Raw genomic sequence first — 20,134 nt, 5'->3', positions numbered from 1 at the left:
TTTTACTCAAAGGTGAAATAGGACAAAAACAGTCATTTGGTCTTAATCCCAAAAGAACTTTGAAGATTTCATTAAGATTACAATTCATTTCCTGAGGTATCATCTGTCTGTCAAAGTTTGCATGTTTTATTATTTCAAGTGTGTGTGTGTGCACGCGCGCGTGTGTGTGTGCGTGCGCGTTTTATTGAGGTCACATTACTTTAGTGAGACATTTGAAGAAATTTGTGTCACAAGAAGAAATTTGTGTCACAAGATTATTGCAACCTGTGACATGAAGGTTTATTGATAGTTTATCATTTATATACAGTATCTCACAAAAGTGAGTACACCCCTCTTATTTCTGCAATGTTTTAATTATATCTTGTCATAGGACAACACTGAAGAAATGACTCCTCACTCACCATTGTATCCTCGGACATGCTCCCCCATACCTCAAAGGACTCCTTGCCCCAAAACCTGCCACCCGAAGCCTCCGCTCATCCAATTCACACCTTCTCCACGTTCCAAAAACCAAGCTGCGCACCATGGGCGACCGGGCCTTCTGCCATACAGCCCCTACACTGTGGCACTCCCTCCCCGACCACCTAAGAGCACCCCAATCCACTGACTCTTTCAAAACTGGACTTAAAACTCACCTCTTCACCTTAGCATTTCCGTAATTTCTCTCACATCTTGGTTGTCGTCCAGTTGTTTTATACTTGTCCTTGTTTTGTTTTGTTTTCTTGTTTTTTATCTGCCATGTAGCACTTTGAGATTCCCCCGAATATAAAGTGCGTTATAAATATAATTTATTATTATTATTATTATGACACTTTGAGACAATATTAAGTAGTCACTGTCGAGCTTGGATCATCATCATCGGTTTAAAGTCCGCTTTCCAGGCGCCGCTGGGTTGGACTGGATTCTCAATATGGCTTTCTTCCACCGGGGATGGTCCATGGCCATCTCGTGGTTGAGAGCCCTATACTGAGAACATTTTTGGAGCAAAACCTTTTACAGCCGGATGCCCTTCCTGACACCAACCCAAGGGGAAATTGATTTTCTGTAGGGTTTGACTCCCTTAGCCCATTCCTCTCCCGAGGAGCCCACTGGGATGTGGTACTATTTAACCCATTGTTGGGGGCTGGTTTGTGGGCACCAGGGCGTGTCCACACACCGGTGGGCCTGCGTGCCGCACGTCTAGGGGCCAAACCTCCCCCGAGTCCCTTGTAGTTTAGCCTGGGTCCGTGTTGTACTCAGTTACCATGTGTCACCGCGTGGAGGCACTACATAGGGCTTGCTGTTAGAGAGGATATGTACTGGCAGGGAGAGACTTACGCACTCGGCTCTCCCGTTCGCATACTGCTAGCCAGCGGTGAGGGTTGACAGTGAGAAGTGACATGCACTGGGCACTCCACCAACACTCCACCAACACACTAGACCAGTGATTCTTAACCTTGTTGGAGGCACTGAACCCCACCAATTTCATATGCGCATTCACCGAAACCCTCTTTTGTGAATATATATTTATTTTTTTCAAATTCAAGACAGAGATGTTCTTTACTGGTGCACAAAATGAGCCGTGCATAAACATCACCTTGTTCAAAGAATAAAACCAACACAATGCATGAATTCACAATAAATCACATACCAGCAAACCAGCGTGACTTCTGCTGTTGCCTTTGCGAGACCAGTTCAGATATCCAAATTTATAAATCAGGTGTGTTTGGACCTCCGCAGTGGAGGCTCTGCCGAACCCCTGAAACCGATTCACCGAACCCAGGTTAAGAACCACTGCACTAGACGCATCAAAACAACCCAACTTGGTCTTATGAAGTCAGACACAAACAGTTGGAGACCAAAGTAAATGTATTGTTACTTCAAAGTAACTCAAAATACAACAATGAATGTGTAAAATGCTGGCAACAAAAGTGAGTACACCCCAACTGAAAATTGACTGACTCAAAATTGGACCCAAATGTCAATATTGTGTGTGGCCACCATTATTTTCCAGCACCGCGGAAAATAAAAAAAAAAACACTGAAAAGTAGCCGGGGTCTGGGGGTCGCATGCCCCCCAATTGGGCCCGCAGGGGGCCACAGTCCCCCTCAATGGAGGCCGCAGTGGGCCAGGGGCCGCAGGGGCCACAGGCCCGTATTGGGGGCCACAGGGCTCACAGCCCCCCATTGGGGGCCGCAGGGGACCAGGGGCAACGCCCCGGAGGGGGCTCAGGGGGCAAAGCTTCCTGGAAACGCCTGGATTTTGGCAGTATAGCAACCCCAAAACATTAATTTCATCACTCAATTTCAACAGTTTTGTAAAAAAAAATATTCCTGCTTGGTGGGCTACCAAGGTATACAGAATATAATACATCAAAAGGGCAAAACCAATTCTGGAGTTTTTCCTTTTGATGAAAACTGTTAATTTTTTTGCAACACCTACCTACCTACCTACCTACCTACCTACCTACCTACCTACCTACCTACCTACCTACCTACCTACCTACCTACCTACCTACCTACCTACCTATCTATCTATCTATCTATCTATCTATCTATCTATCTATCTATCATTGAAGATTTATACTTTAACGGTATCATGACATGTAACATCATGTTACCCACATGCTTGTAAAAGTAAAAATGTACCTTTGTGGGGTTTTTTTTTATGTGCTCCATGTTCGAAACGCCATGACCTCCATAGCTTATCACATTTTGACAAAGAATGCACAAAACCTTCCCCGGGGCATACGGATATGTTCCATCAGGCAGGTGGTTATGGACTGTGTCCCGAGTTGTAAGATGACGCTGCTCTCGAGCCATGCCCATCTAAAGCAGTTCCTGATCCCGTTCGACTTGTTTATTTTCCTGCCACGGTCCTCATCTTTTTTCTCTAAAACTATCGCCATGCTGGCTAAAACTTTTGCTAATTAGGCAAATTATGTGGCGAAAGTATCACCAAAATGCTGTTGAAAATAAGTTGGCTGTTGTCGCAATACTGCTGCCAGCACCCCCATATAAAAACAAATTTCTCAACGAATCTACACGATTCACGAAAATGATACTCCCGACGGAAAAAAACACGGAAATCCACGGATCCGCGGAAGATTCTCATTCCTGAAACAAGAAGTACAGTGGAGCCTCGGTTTTCGAACACAATCCGTTCCAGAAGGCTGATCGAAAAGTGAATCATTCGAATTCCGAATCATATTCTCCCATTACAAATAATGAAAAAAATAATAATCCGTTCTAAGCCCAAAAAAAACCCCCCGGCTTTTTTAAGCATTTTATCATTTGCGCATTTTTGTCCAATCGCGCAACTGCAGCGCAGCGCCAAACGCGCAACCGAAGCGCGTCGCTGATCGCGCAACTGCACCGCGCTGGTGTCATTATTGTGACAGAGCCGTCGCTGAAATTTAGAAAATATTTTTAAAGTCCGGCTGTACTTTCCAAAATTTAAGTGGACATCAGTGTGCAGGGACCTTAATTTGGTTTGATCGCGCAACCGCAGCGTGCCGGGTGCTCACTGTTGCATTGCTTTAGGAGCGTCTTTGTGTTTTGGATGGCTTTACTGCTCCCACTTGCTTCCTTTGGAGGCGTGATTAGAGTTGATGCAATCCTCAGAGTAACGAGAACGTAATAACGAACGGAGTCAGTTGGCATGCGGGTCCTCTCGGCTCATCTTGCGAGGTTCGACAACCGAATTTTGTCCGACATCTGAAGCAAAGAAATCTCGAATTTGGGACGTTCGAAAACCGAGGCTCCACTGAATGACCAATGCTGTTAAATTTCCCCAAAGTATAAACAATGCTGATGTATGCAAATGATACAGGTGTCAAACCTTATTGGAGGATAAAGGCCACAATATGACAAAATTGTGAAACCAAAACGTCAAAATAGAGGATGTGCAGCGTTGTTTGTTGATGTCGTTTGTGTACTGTGTCTTTATTGTGGGCCCTTGTCTTGTCCTTGTGTTCTTTGTGTGTCTATGTGTTAAAATGATGAAATTGGCTAAAATAGTGTGCAAAGAAATGTAATAGGCTGTGGGCTATTGGATTTGCACCGCATCACAAATTTTTGAAGATGAGAAGATGAATATAAATTTAGGGAATGCAACAGATTGATGTCGGAGCAGATTGAATCAGTTGAAAAAAGTAGAAATTAGAGCTGAAAAACGAGATTTTGTGAAATGTTGTGGAAATTTTAATAAATCACTCAATCAATCTTTTATTGGCCTTTTTAAGTTTGAGCATGCCATACAAATAATTAATTATCTAACGTGAAAACGTGCAATTTTTTAATTTGACAATTTCGGGAATTTTGAAAACCGGTGTGATTTGAATGTGCTGAATGATGTGAATTTCAAACTGGGACAACGTAAATGTGAATTTTTGGAATGTGTCAAAATTGGAATGTAGTGAATTGGATAAATTATGTGGAAGGAGTAGCACATAAAAAAGTGTGAGGCATAAAAATAATAGAGTGAATGGTATAGAATAACATAAGTGTGAAGGCCTTCATCTTCACACTAATATTAAGAAGGAGTGAAAACCAAGAGATTTGTTTGTGGGCAGAAACTGGTCCTCACTGGATTAGTGTGTGGCCCTGATGAGAAATTTGAAAAGAAGAGAGAACATGCTTTCTGGAATTTGATGAAGCAAAATTGTGAATTTAAGGCATTGCAATGCTAAATTTAAGAGGAAAATTTGTTTGGTTGTGTTATAAAACTATACTAACAATTACATGTGAGTTAAACCAGAGAGAATGAGTTAGTTAAACTTACAACCAACAAAAACGTTCTGATTATTTTGCTGGTAATTATTTTGTGTTTTTTTTTTTTAGATCGGTGGATTGTTTTATCAAGAACAAAACAAATAGGATGACGAATGTGAGTTGAGAATGATGTATGACTGTGTGAACAGCTTGAAGAGAGCTTGTAGAGAGTGAGACCAGTGTGTAATGGAGGCTGTGTGTGTGTGTGTGTGTGTGTGTGTGTGTGTGTGTGTGTGCGTGTGTGTGTGCGTGCGAGAGAGAGATGCAAATGAGCAGGAATGAACGACTACCAGGATGAGAGGGAAATACAGGTTGAATGGTTGAAGTTGTTGGAGACTACTATGGGGAAATTAGTAGAACAACTTTGAAGTAAGAGTGATTTTGAGCAAATTTAATGCTAAGAAAAGAAAATGGGGTTTCTTTTAATTAACTAGAGGAAAAATAGAGAAAAAAAGAAGAAAAGAACTGGAGAACTAGTAACACATACAGAAGATGTTTGAACTGAGAAACTGAGAAGTGTTTAGGGAAGTAAAGTCATATTAAATCATGATAGAATGAAATGTAGTAAAGAACCCGTCTTTTCAAAAGATAGTGGAAGATAATAATAATGATACAACACTTTATGACATATGGATTTTCTAATACCGTAATTTTCGGACTAAAGGTCGCTCCGGAATATAGGTTGCATTAGCCATAAAATGCACAATAACGTAAAAAAAACATATATAAGTCACTCCGGAGTATAAGTCGCATTTTGGGGGGAAATTTATTCGACAAAATCCAACACCAAGAACAGACATGAACGAGCAACAACAGGCTAAACGATAGGTATGCTAACGTGACATAACCACAAAGGAAGAGCTGAGAATGGGCCTGACGTAACATTCAGAGTTATTAAAAAAACTATTAAATAAATAACACGTTTATAAAACCATCTGTCACTCTAATTAATTAAATCCATAGATCGTCCTTTGTCAACAATGGATGCGCGCCGCTGAGGGCGCTTGCACTTCAAAATATTCCACAGACCCATATAACAATATATAAATTAGATATCAAATAACTATTATATAAGCAATAATATTATCAAACCATCTGCGCACTCTAAATCATTAAATCCATTGATCAAATTCCTCGTCCTTTGTCAACAACGCCGCGCGTGCGCCCTGACGTCAGCCTCGTCATTATTCCACAGATCTGGTATATAACTATATTGTAGCGTTAACGAAGTACAAGCAAAGACGTGGGTTTGGTAAACGGCTCTTTATTTGACAAAACAAACTGCCAGGCGTGTGGCGGCGTGGACTTACAGCCACGGAGGTGGAAGAGAGATGCATACAATAGGACCGGGCGTGCGTAAAAGCCATGACCGAGCCCCATCCACCGTCCCCGGACAGCCACCCGGCCGAGCGCCGGCCCCCGACTTCTATCCACGGACGTGAAAGAGAGCTCCGTAGAGTAGGACCAGGCGTGCGTAAAAGCTATACCGTTTTTTTCCATGTATAATGCGCAAAATGTAACTAATTTATTGTCCTAAAATCTGGGGTGCGCATTATACATGGGAACAATTTTTTTATTTTTTTTTTGACATGTCAGCTAGATAAAGAGCGAGAGTTCAGTTCTCTGCCTAAATGCGTATTACAGGTAATATTTCACAACACTTTGCCTTGTTCCTTTCTTCTCTGCTGTTCACTTCAAACACGCTCCATACGAACACAATGCTCTCATATCAGACGCTTGCTCGATCACCTGCTCGTTTCCTGTCACAATGTACCCTACACAAATCCGAAACATTTCTTCGCTATCATGTTTGCTAGCGCATGATACTGACCGGCAGAATAACAACGGGTTGTTCCCAAAGAGGATTTTTTTTCTGAAATAATTTTACGTTTACGGACTTAAGTAGTAGAGTCAAAATTTGGGTGCGTATTATACATGGGTACAGGCTTTTTTTCCAGCATCGACATGCCATTTTTAGGGTGCGTATTATGTATACATGGGGGCGCATTGTACATGGAAAAAAAAGTTAATCGTTTTTCAAACCTTCTGTGTCACTCCAAATCCTTACATCCTTCAAACTCTTCATCCTCCGTGTCACTTAGAAACAAAGCCGCTAATGATGCCGGTAGTACGTGGGGCCCTTCGTCATCTTCGTCATCCCGTGATCAATTTTTGTCCTTTTTGTAAACAACCCGCCACGCCGCGCTGCGCTGCTGACGTCACTTGAAATTCAAAATACAGTAATCCCTTGCTGCATCGCGGTTACCCTTTTATTTTTTTCGAAAATGTTTGAAAAAATTACAAGTTGCCCCCCCCACCCAAACTATGAAAAAAACTGACTTATAGTCCGAAAATTACGGTACATTTGGCGTCGTACCACTAAGTCAAACCTTTTCTCAAGCTTTTCAAACTTTTGCTGTAAACAATCAGAAGATGATTGAAAAGTGACGAAAGAATCTATGAGGAAGTGATGTAAGCTGTTGGAAAGGCACGCGTTTAAGCGCTTTCCTGACGAATCAACATTTGTTTGATTGATAAGGAGAAGGCGAAATTAGCTGGGTTTCCTGGAAAACACTGTGGACAGGAGGAGACATGACAAAGACTCTTCTTGTAGCACTCCAATTTTATCCAGTTCAAGAGGCCAAAGAAATTGATTGGCGAATGATTGATTATCATGAATTGTAGGGCTGGTTTCACGCCTTCATCTGAAAGTCAAGTTTGGTCTATGTTGACGATAATTGCTTCAGAAACAAAGGAAGCTTGCAGACGAGATTCCTTTCTCCTCATGCGGCATCTAGGCCAGACAGGAAATGACAGGAAACAGAAGTTACAATGGCTAAAGCCAAAAGTAAACTATGTATCTTGGTCGCACGCTCTCAGCGAAAAGAAGAGCAGTGCAACAGGGCAGGAAACAGGCTATATTAGACACACCACGACCTGTCACAAAGAACAACTTACCGTTTTTTCCCGTGTATAGTGCGCCCCCATGTATAATACGCACCCTAAAAATGGCATGCTGATGCTGGAAAAAAGCCTGTACCCATGTATAATACGCACCCAATTTGTATGATTTTTTTTTAATTTTTTATTTATTTTTTTTAAGTCCCAATGATCGTCACACACGCAGGGAGGCAATGGGTCCCATTTTTATAGTCTTTGGTATGGCTGGGCTGGATGTAATTTTTTTTGTTGGCGTTGATTTCTCCAACTGCCCGTAAACGCACCACCGCGCTCCGTGCGCACATGTGAAAAAGGCGTGCGGACGTGAAAAAGGCGGCTCTGTATGGGAGAGACGTTGAAGAGGAATAAAAACACCCTTGGAAACAAAAACTTGCCCCTCGTCGTGACTCGGAGCCGCAACAAATGTTTCGGATTTGTGTAGGGTACATTGTGACAGACAGCAAACGAGCAGGTGATCGAGCAAGCGTCTGATACGAGAGCATTGCGGTCGTATGGAGCGTGTTTGAAGTGAGCAGCAGAGATGAAAGGAACAAGGCAAAGTGTTGTGAAATAAAATATCTGTAATACGCATTTTGTTATTTGCTGATTGAAACTGCAAATTAAACTGTGAATTGAAACTAATAGGTGTAGAAACTGGTACATTTTTTTTCTTTTTATCCTGATATCATACGGAGGCCGCCATTACAGATGTGCTTTCTTCTCTGGTGTTCACTTCAAACACGCTCCATACGAACACAATGCTCTCGTATCAGACGCTTGCTCGATCACCTGCTCGTTTGCTGTCACAATGTACCCTACACAAATCCGAAACATTTATTCGCTACTGAGTTTGCTAGCGCATGCGCAGTGATACTGACCGGCAGAATAACATCCGGTTGTTCCCAAAGATGATCTTTTTTCTGAAATAATTTTACATTTACGGACTTAAGTAGGAGTCAAAATTTGGGTGCGTATTATACATGGATACAGGCTTTTTTCCAGCATCAACATGCCATTTTTAGGGTGCGTATTATACATGGGGGCGCATTATACATGGAAAAAACGGTAATAAAACACTTTATGACATATGAATTCTCTTCCATTAAGTTACATTTTTCTCAAGCTTTTCAAATTTTTGCTTGAAGCAATCGGATGATGATTGAAAAGTGACTAAATAAGATATGAGGAAGTGGTGTAGCTGTTGGAAGGGCACGCGTTTATGCGCTTTCCTGGCTAATCAACATTTGTTTGAATGAAAAGGAGGAGGGGTAATTGGCTGTGCTTCCTGAAAAACTGTGGACAAAGGGCCCATCTGATGTAGGATTTTTAACGTCCATTCCCCCAATACAAATCCAACCTAGATCAGAGAATCTCATTTAAAACAGGAGACAATAAATGGGATAGCCCCTGTCATAAATGGTCTTTGGTAAGGAGGAATCATTAACTCTTCCCGCAAACACTCCTATTTGCCCATTTCAAAAGGGCAATAAAACTGACTACAAGTGTTACAAAAAGAAGACGAAGCTATCCTTTGCAGATAGCATGATCAGAGCACTCAAACTGAAAGATGTGTCAAATGTAACTTTACTGCCGCCTGATCAGAAAGAAGAAATCCCCACAGGTCAACAACCGCTCCAAGCCAGGAGACTGGGACGACATAAAGGTCGTCAAAAAGGACAAACTGGGCCAGCCATGGTGGGAAGGGCCATTCCAAGTCTTGCTGACTACCCCCACTGCACTGAACATTCCTGGAAGGCCCAGCGAAGATTCACCTCTGCCACTGGACGTTACAGAGTGCTGGACCCCATTTTCGGAGTGGGGGGAAGTCTGACTACAAAGGGGCCTCGTCGTTTAGGGCGGGGCGTGTCAATGTTGGTGAAGAATCAAATCCATAAGATCCCCATTCTGACTAGGCAATGGGAAATATCGGTGTCTCTGCCATCCTAGTAACAACGGGGCTCCACATGCCAGGTGGATCCTCTGCTGCATTGTGGTTGGAGCATGCTATGGTCTATGGGCTCATTTGAATAGACCAATTGACAATGTCGACCGAGGTAAAAGATGGTCACATGATGAGAACTTTGAGGACTGGTCATGGGACCCCAGAAACCCACACAAAACCAACACTTGGTACCAGTGGGTGACGTTCACTGTGAGTTACCACACACAGGAGGGATGCTATGTGTGTTCCAACCTCCTCCCCTTCCTCCACGCAAGTTCACTTGGAGGCCAGAACAATGACTGTCATTGAAGCGAAATGCATGGCCTCTGTGGGAGGGGTTGGATTTAAACACGTGCCGTCACAGTCAGTGATGCTACCCCTACCGCTATGGACTCACAGAAAGGAACCTGTGATCGAACTATTTGGGATTAATCTCAATGGGACTGTTGAAGGACAATAGATGCCACAAGTGGCCTAAACAAAAAGGCTTCCTGAAATGGACTACACGTGTTTCATCCAAGAAAATTAAACCCACGAATGCATTAACGACTGCTCTCCAGGAGGAAACTGGATGGAGACTTTGGACATCACCGCTGAGTGCCAGGATGGGAGAGCCATTTCAAGGTGTCAGGGCTCTCCTACCAACATGGCTGCACCATCGGACGGGACCTACTTTATTGGAATGGCTCGTGGCTTTGTGGTCACAAGAGTTGTCCGATACTGCCCGCCAACTGGACACGAGTGTGTACACCAGTGTGGGTGACCGACCACACCTACAGGATACAACATCAGTTGTCGACAGCACACAACTCTTCTGGACGTCGACGCAGGGCTGCTGCAGCCTTTGAACCACATTACCCCGTCTGGGGTGCGAATGTCCCTGACAGCCACAAAGTGTGGTCCGTCGGAGACAGAGTTGTTCATGCGTGTTGTCCTTGGATCGGAGTTGGAAAACAATCACTCTTCATCAAGACACTGAACTCTGATGAAGGCGGAAGTACCTGCCGAAACATGTCAGGTAATGCACCTAAAATCATTTGATATAAAAGAACCAGTGAAGTGACTGAACTATCGTTTCCAATCTTTTTTGAATCTCTCTCGCTGCAGGTCAATGATGGACAAAACAGAGAGATTCAGGCTTTAGACTGATGGTCTTGCAAAACAGGTTGATTCTGGACTTGATGACTGCAGAGCAAGGTGGCGTGTGCCACATCATTGGGACTTCCTGTTGCACATACATTCCAGGAGTTAATGACACATCAACGACGCCGTGAACTCACTGAATAACTTACAGCAGGCCATGTCAAAAGACAATGTCCCACATCGATGGGATTTTATTTTCATGGCTATTCTCCAGGGCCTGAAGGCAACTGCTGTTGAAACTTGTGTCTCCTGTTGTTTTGTTGTTGTTGTGCTCATTTACAACCTGTGTTATCTCGTGTTTGAAGTCAGCTGTATCAAGATTTGTGTCTTCTACCATAGCTGAAGTGGGAATACAACATTTCGGGCATGTTGAATGTGATGATTTTAATGCGCTACGAGCAGAAGATTGCGATAATGCTGATCAGCTGAACATTTTTCACGGTAACTTGATGATTTACCATCAAAAATGCCTTGCAAGTGATGAATACAATGACGTTTCTGTGATTTTATTTTTAATTTTCTATTGTCATTATATTTTCTTGCTTATGTTTGTTAATCGGGGTGACAATCCCCCTGCTATGCTTTGACCAGAGGCCAGGGGCTTCAACCCCATCCTTTCCACTATCACCCCCACCCTGCTTTCTCTCAATAAAAACTCTTGCAAGAATCCATAGTCAGACCTCATTCGATCATTGCTGTATGCACAGCGACGAATGACTCGCCGCTTGCAAGTGCTTAAAAGGGCATAATGTCTCCCGTGTGGTTCTTGCAAAATAAGTTCGAGTGAGCACCACTCTAACAAAGCCTTCCCCGGGACATCTACTTTACGGGTATGTTCCGTCAGGCACGTGGTTACGGACTTTTTTCCGAGTTGTACGATGACGCTGCTCTCAGGCCATGCCCATCTGAAGCAGTTCTTGATCCCGTTCGACTAAATAACTCGTCTACAAGTGATGAAAACCCAGGCCGAGGCTAATAATGCCCGGCCAGCTGGCTGGCCGCTCCCCCCCGCCTATGTATAAAATAAATAATTTTCTCAACGGATTTACACCATGCACAAAAATGATACTTTCGACGGGAAAAAACAGGGGAGAACATCCAAACTCCACACAGGGAGGGCTAGAGGTGTTATCAAACCCCCAACCTCTGAACTGTGAGGCGGACCTGCTAACCAGTGTGGCGCCCAATCAGTATTAAGTGCAATTTCTATTGATATTGACCTGGTGTCTATGCCAATATATATTTATATTGAAATATTTGCCCAGTTTTTTTTTTCAATTAAAAAAAAGAAAATCCATTGAATGTCAACAGTTCACTGTTGGAAGGTGCTTCTGTGCTCATGAATGCTAGCATACTGTCAGCTTAAAACACGCACTCGTTTGCTTTGTTACACGATGCATTTTGTCTTGTCTGTCTGCTGTTCGATTTTGTGCTGGTATTACATAATGTTTCTTCAATGGTTGCTTTGAATTTCTTTTCTGAATAAGACAAGAAAATTCATGTTATTAAGGCTACTGTGATGCGCTAGCTTTCAGCTGTAACCAAGCAGTACAGTCCTTAGTTACGAGGCGCTTTGTGTACTAATCACATCTTTTCATAAATTTTGACAAAAGTATTAACCTTTGAGCTGTTGAGAAATGGAACCACAATTTTTCACCAAATGAGTTATTTTTGATAAGTTGAAATAAATCTCCATGTGACATATGCCTGATTTTGTGAAAAAAAAAATTTGGTCAGTAGGCGGGTTACACCATGAACTATTTGCCAGCCAATCGCAGGGCTGAAACAATCATTCAAACTCACAACCAATCAAACCTAAGCACAATTTTGAGTGCCCAATTAACCTACCATGCTTGTTTTGTGGTAGAAAACCAGAGTAGCCAGATAAATATTAACAAAATGCATGTAAATACACCATCATTAACTTTAACACCATATTAAAAATTGTTATACAAAGATGGAGAAATAGCAAGATGTCCTGTTGTTTTTGTCGCGGGTACTTGGTATTTATAAATTAGGAGGACTAAGATTTCAGTGTGATTTCTCACCTGTAAAGAATTGCTGGTAGGCTTGACGGTTTCCCTTGAATTTCCCCCTCTTTTTTGCTAGACTTCCTCTCTTTGGGGGCTTTTAAAACAGCTGGAGTGTTTAGTTTCTGAGGAAAGGGAAAACAACGCACTGTTACACACTTCCAAAAGTAGTCATGTTCCACTGTTGAGCCACAGTCCTGCACTTGAAAATATCCATGCAGTGTGGACAAAATGTGTTAGAGTGCTAATACAACCTTATCAATAGTGTGTGCTATGCATCAAAAATATTGTATCTAGCTAGGATACGGACATTTTTTATATGGCTATTTCACACAAAAAAAAAAATTGGATATTTTTAGATAAAAACAGGAAAGGCTTTTATGTACAGTAATCCCTCGCTACATCACGGTTCGTTTATTGGGGTTTCAGTACATCGCGGATATTTTTCCATCCATCCATCCATCTTCTTCCGCTTATCCGGGGTCGGGTCGCGGGGGCAGCAGCTTCAGGAGGGACTCCCAGACTTCCCTCTTCCCAGCCACTTCATCTAGCTCATCCCGGGGGATCCCAAGGCGTTCCCAGGCCAGCTGAGAGACATAGTCTCTCCAGCGCGTCCTGGGTCGTCCCCGGGGTCTCCTACCGGTGGGACATGCCCGGAACACCTCCCCAGGGAGGCGTCCAGGAGGCATCCTGATGAGATGCCCGAGCCACCTCATCTGCCTCCTCTCAACGTGGAGGAGCAGCAACTCTACTCTGAATCTCTCCCGGATGACCGAACTTCTCACCCTATCTCTAAGGGAGAGCCCGGACATCCTGCGGAGAAAACTCATTTCGGCCGCTTGTATCCAGGATCTCGTTCTTTCGGTCACGACCCATAGCTCGTGACCATAGGTGAGGGTAGGAGCGTAAATCGACCGGTAAATTGAGAGCTTTGCCTTTTGGCTCAGCTCTCTCTTTACCACGACGGACCGGTACAAAGTCTGCATTACTGCCGACGCTGCACCGATCCGCCTGTCGATCTCGCATCCTCCCCTCACTCGTGAACAAGACCCCAAGATACTTAAACTCCTCCACTTGGGGCACGATCTCATCCCCGATCCGGAGAGGGCATTCCACCCTTTTCCGATCGAGGACCATGGACTCGGATTTGGAGGTGCTGACCCTCATCCCGACCGCTTCACACTCGGCTGCGAACCGCTCCAGTGAGAGCTGGCGATAAAGGCCTGAAGAAGCCAACACCACCACGTCGTCTGCAAAAAGCAGAGACACGATGCTGAGGTCCCCAAACCGGACACCCTCAACGCCTCGGCTGCGCCTAGAAATTCTGTCCATAAAAACTATGAACAGAATCGGTGACAAAGGGCAGCCTTGGCGGAGTCCAACCCTTACTGAGAACGAATCCAACTTACTGCCGGAAATGCGGACCAAACTCTGGCATCGGTGATACAGGGACCGAACCGCCCTTATCAGTTGGCTCGGTACCCCGTACTCCCAAAGCACCCCCCACAGAACCTCCCGAGGGACACGGTCGAACGCCTTCTTCAAGTCCACAAAACACATGTGGACTGGTTGGTCGAACTCCCATGCACCCTCGAGGATCCTGCTGAGGGTGAAGAGCTGGTCCACTGTTCCACGGCCAGGACGAAAGCCACACCGTTCCTTCTGAATCCGAGGTTCGACCTCCCGACGGACCCTTCTCTCCAGCACCCCTGAATAGACCTTACTAGGGAGGCTGAGGAGTGTAATTCCCCTGTAATTGGAACACACCCTCCGGTCCCCCTTCTTAAAGAGGGGAACCACCACCCCAGTCTGCCAATCCAGAGGCACTGTCCCCGATGTCCACGCGATGTTGTAGAGACGTGTCAGCCATGACAGCCCCACAACATCCAGAGCCCTTAAGAAATCTGGGCGGATCTCATCCACCCCCGGGGCCCTGCCACCGAGGAGTTTTTTAACTACCTCGGTGACTTCGACCCCAGAGATTGGAGAGTCCGCCTCAGAGTCCCCAGGCCCCGTTTCCACAATGGAAGGCGTGTCGGTGGAATTGAGGAGGTCTTCGAAGTATTCTCCCCACCGACACACGACGTCCCGAGTCGAGGTCAGCAGCACGCCATCTCCACTGTAAACAGTGTTGACGTTGCACTGCTTCCTCCTCCTGAGACGCCGGATGGTGGACCAGAATTTTCTCGAAGACGTCCGGAAGTCATTCTCCATGGCCTCGCCAAACTCCTCCCACGTCCGGGTTTTTGCCTCAGCAACCGCCGAAGCCGCGTTCCGCTTGGCCATCCAGTACCTGTCAGCTGCCTCCGGAGTCCCGCACGCCAAAACGGCCCGATAGGACTCCTTCTTCAGCTTGACGGCATCCCTTACCGCCGGTGTCCACCAGCGGGTTCGGGGATTGGCGCCACGACAGGCACCAATGACCTTACGGCCACAGCTCCGGTCGGCCGCCTCAACAATGGAGGCGCGGAACAAGGTCCACTCGGACTCAATGTCCCCCGCCTCCCCCGGGACGTGTGAATAGCTCTGCCGGAGGTGGGAGTTGAAGCTCTTCCTGACAGGGGATTCCACCAGACGTTCCCAGCAGACCCTCACAGAGCGTTTGGGTCTGCCAGGTCGGACCGGCATCTTCCCCCACCATCGGAGCCAACCCACCACCAGGTGGTGATCAGTTGACAGCTCCGCCCCTCTCTTCGCCCGAGTGTCCAAAACATGCGGCCGCAAATCCGATGACACGACTACAAAGTCGATCATCGAACTGCGGCCTAGGGTGTCCTAGTGCCAAGTGCACACATGGACACCCTTATGTTTGAACATGGTGTTCATTATAGAAAATCCGTGTCGAGCACAGAAGTCCAACAATAGAACCGCTCGGGTTCAGACCGGGGGGGGGGGCCGTTCCTCCCAATCACGCCATTCCAGGTTTCACTGTCGTTGCCCACGTGAGCATTGAAGTCACCCAGTAGAACGATGGAATCCCCAGAAGGAGCGCTCTCCAGCACTTCCTCCAGGGACTCCAAGAAGGGTGGGTACTCTGAGCTGCCGTTTGGTGCATAGACACAAACAGTCAACCCTCTCGTTCACCGGGGTGAACCCCAATGTGCAGGCGCCCAGCTGGGGGGCAATAAGTATACCCACACCTGCTCGACGCCTCTCACCGTGGGCAACTCCAGAGTGGAAGAGAGTCCAGCCCCTCTCGAGAGGGCTTGAACCGGAACCCAAACTGTGCGTGGAGGCAAGTCCGACTATATCTAGTCGGAACTTTTCTGCCTCGCACACCAGCTCGGGCTCCTTTCCAGCCAGAGAGGTGACATTCCATGTCCCAAGAGCCAGCTTCTGCAGCCGGGGATCAGACCGCCAAGGTCCCTGCCTTTGGCCGCCACATTAAATTTGTTTTTTAATAAAATTTGTTCTAAAAACATATTTTAAGTATACCCACACCTGCTCGACGCCTCTCACCGTGGGCAACTCCAGAGTGGAAGAGAGTCCAGCCCCTCTCGAGAGGGCTTGAACCGGAACCCAAACTGTGCGTGGAGGCAAGTCCGACTATATCTAGTCGGAACTTTTCTGCCTCGCACACCAGCTCGGGCTCCTTTCCAGCCAGAGAGGTGACATTCCATGTCCCAAGAGCCAGCTTCTGCAGCCGGGGATCAGACCGCCAAGGTCCCTGCCTTTGGCCGCCACATTAAATTTGTTTTTTAATAAAATTTGTTCTAAAAACATATTTTAAGTATACCCACACCTGCTCGACGCCTCTCACCGTGGGCAACTCCAGAGTGGAAGAGAGTCCAGCCCCTCTCGAGAGGGCTTGAACCGGAACCCAAACTGTGCGTGGAGGCAAGTCCGACTATATCTAGTCGGAACTTTTCTGCCTCGCACACCAGCTCGGGCTCCTTTCCAGCCAGAGAGGTGACATTCCATGTCCCAAGAGCCAGCTTCTGCAGCCGGGGATCAGACCGCCAAGGGTCCTGCCTTTGGCCGCCACATTAAATTTGTTTTTTAATAAAATTTGTTCTAAAAACATATTTTACAGTATGTGTTACTAATTCTCCATGTTATTTATGTTATTCAGCCGTGCTTTGATTTGAGGTAGTGTGATTTATTTTGAAGGCCGTTTTCAGGCCCTACCACTTCCTGTTTTACATTCGTGTACATATTTCCGTTACAGTGGTACAAGAGTCATTGACGATGTGTGTCTCCTAACAAGAGAAATGAACGATCACGTGTCTAACCTTTAGAACAATGTAGTATTGCTCCAGATGTTCGTTTAAATTCCTTTAGAGGTCCGTTTTCGCGTGTTAGCACGATCGCGAATTGGCAGTCTTTTCGCTAACCCATTAGCCTGCCCAGTACTTCTTGTTAACATGTTACACGCACACATGTATAATATTTATATTTTCAATATTTATACAAAATTTTCTGTATGTTATTTATACTATTAATATTTACATGTTTGAAACTATTATTTAATGTTCTAATAGTAAAATATGGATTTAAATGGTTTCATATATATTTATTGACACAAAAAATGTACAGATAAAAAAATTGTACAGATGAGAGGGTGACCGTACTTCGTGGATTTCATTTATCGCGGGTGTTTTTTGGAACCAATTATCCGCGATAAACGAGGGATTGCTGTATCTCGTAATCAGCATCCCATCAGGATGGCTATGCCCCAGACCAGGCTAACCAATCAAGAGACACAAGCCCCGTGACCAAATTCACAGGCCGCGTCCTCAAAGGCCATTTTTTCGGTCGATTTACAGGCTCCATGACGTCATTTCCGACTCGACGGCACGTCAGGTGACGTGCGAATGCAGCCTTAAAACTGGCTTTCAAATTACTTATTTAGAAACTTAAAACATGGTAACACAACAGCCAGTAGGTGTCAAACACAGAATCTAAAAAATAAAGCACTCAAATACAAGGTTTTGTGTGCTTTGGAATTTGTGGATTGACCAATACATGCACATATAAATTGGGTTTCTGGTTAATGTATCGACATTTATAAAAATGCCATTTAGCCAGCAGTATCTTAGAAATGTTTATTTCGCAGATTCGTTGCATGGGTAACACTTAAGCCTTTTTGATTCACTCGTCTCTTTTCAACGGAGTTTTGAAAAGATTTGTGACGGCGGCTTTGTAGACTTTGTTGACGCCCACATTGCTCCACTTTATACTACAGCAATGCATTTAACACTGCTTGAAATGTTTATTTGTTCAGATTCGTGACACGAGTAACACTTAAGCATTTTTAATTCACTCGTCTCTTTTCACTGAATTCTGAAAATATTTGTCATGGCGGCTTCGTAGACTTTTGTGACGCCCACATTTCTCCACTCTCTACTACAGCAATACATTTAACACGTTTTCAGTGTTTCCAGTGGAGCATTTACTTTGAAGTAACAGACACAAGTGGTGTGTCGTCGCTAGACCAATCGCGGCGTCTTCGGTAGGCTTGACGTATTAAACATCGAGAAGAGGGTAGGACAGCGTAGAAAAAGAACAACTGACAGTAGCATTACGATTGTTAAGTGTGTTTATTACTATTTTTAACAGGGCTGTGGACTCGGTCCGATTTTTGCACCGAGTCCGAGTCCGGCCTCTTGACCATGAGTCCGAGTCAGAGTCCGGCTGTCCATTTTTTCTGTTAATTCATGTGACTGCTTAGTCTTTATTCAAGGCTAATTTAGATCAAAATCTAAATAATTACAACAGTTTTGTGGTGGCTTTGTCTTTATTAAACATATAAACGAATACAATAAACAGATACTTTCAAGTTTTAATCATTAATTACACCATTATAGATCAGACATTTATCTAAACACAAATAATTAGTGACGACCCCTTATTTGGAAAGCGAAAAACCCATGTCGTACGGCGTCAGCACTATGTTGTTTTCAATAAAAACATGAAGAACTCATGTTCGCGTCAGTGAATTTTAATTTTTATAAAGGATTATTCTCATTTGATGTCTTTAAATTCATCCGCGTTCTGCCATTGAAGCGGGGTGCATTCAAAGACCAGTCGTACAGACGGAACACTCATTCACTTCACCAAAACGCAACAATATAATTACGCGAGCTCTTTGCATAAACCTTGATGCAAAGAAACTCCTCTTTTTGGGTACAGGCTACAAGGAGTATATATTACAAAGGAGACTTTATACTTAATTGTGATCATCATTCATCCATCCATCCATTTTATTTTATTACTCAGGTATTTTCAAAGCAAATTAATATTGTTGCATTTATTGATTTGCTTTAACATGACAGCGCAATATAATTAAAAGCTGACACGATAGCAATGTCAAACGTCTTCATTTAAGAAAAAGCCACACACATTTTGCGATCAAATCTTTCCTAACGAGAATGATTTGAGTGAATTGATTTTACAATTTTTATCCCCCCTCACCACTATCTGTCACTTTGCTTGGGACAAAAGGAGCCTTCAGAACTGAAATTTCTTCTCAATTATTCATTCAAATCAATTCACTCAAATCATTCTCGTTATGAAAGATTTGATCACAAAACGTTTCCGTCTGTACGACTGGTCTTTGAATGCACCCCGCTTCAATGGCAGAACGCGGATGAATTTAAAGACATCAAATGAGAATAATCCTTTATAAAAATTAAAATTGACCGACACAAACGTGAGTTCTTCATGTTTTTATTGAAAACAGCATAGTGCTGACGCCGTATGACGCCGTACGACATCGGTTTTTCGCTATAATTCGGTATAATTAGAGGTAGTCCACCCTCACCCAAAGTTAAGGTTTCATGGGAATATTATTGTCATAATTGTCTGGACCATATATGATAATTGTTTAATGGTAGTTATTGATAGATCTTGAAGATGTCAAGTTATAGGTGCATAAGACTATGTTGTTCATGCATATAGCACGTTCATTGTAAGAGGGGAAGAGATGTTTTGTATTTTGGGCTAACTCAAATTCCGTAGTAGAAAAACCCCGGAAGTGGGATGGGCATTCTGTGTTGTTGTGGTACGCCCTGTGAACGCACTGTGAGTAAGGAATAAAGCAGTTATCATTCACGTCGTTGTCCGACCTATTCTTGCTATCTAAGAACCTGGAAAATAGTAAGGAAATAACATATCACGGGTCATTACGACGAGTTTGGTGGAGTTTTTACTGCTTCTTCCAACTCCTACCGCGCTGACTGTAACCTGACACTCTCTGGCTGCGTCTTGCCTCTTTTTTTTATTGTCGGACTCGGTCATTTTTGCCGGACTCAGAGTCCACCGAGTCCCCGAGTCCGAACCGAGTCCACAGCCCTGATTTTTAATACTATTTTTTATTGGAGGTCATC

The 20,134-nt window shown here is 44.3% G+C and overlaps 1 protein-coding gene across 8 annotated transcripts in view; it reads right to left on the bottom strand.

The window, feature by feature from the left end:
- The window catches only part of phf14 (PHD finger protein 14), a 250,685-nt gene that overhangs the window by 148,363 nt on the left and 82,188 nt on the right, over positions 1–20,134 (bottom strand). For all 8 annotated transcript variants that reach the window (XR_009718204.1, XR_009718203.1, XR_009718205.1 and 5 more), the window contains exon 12: positions 12,825–12,931. Coding sequence is in view for 5 of the 8 variants with exons in the window: in XM_061299944.1 (XP_061155928.1) it covers positions 12,825–12,931 (107 nt within the window). In the remaining 3 variants the exon portion in view is untranslated. The remainder of the gene's footprint in view (positions 1–12,824; positions 12,932–20,134) is intronic.

The sequence above is a fragment of the Syngnathus typhle genome, linkage group LG15 (assembly GCF_033458585.1).
Source record: "Syngnathus typhle isolate RoL2023-S1 ecotype Sweden linkage group LG15, RoL_Styp_1.0, whole genome shotgun sequence".
NCBI classification, from domain to species: Eukaryota; Metazoa; Chordata; class Actinopteri; order Syngnathiformes; family Syngnathidae; genus Syngnathus; species Syngnathus typhle.
Note: the sequence above shows the minus strand (reverse complement) of the source record. Positions and strands in the feature narration are given on the sequence as shown.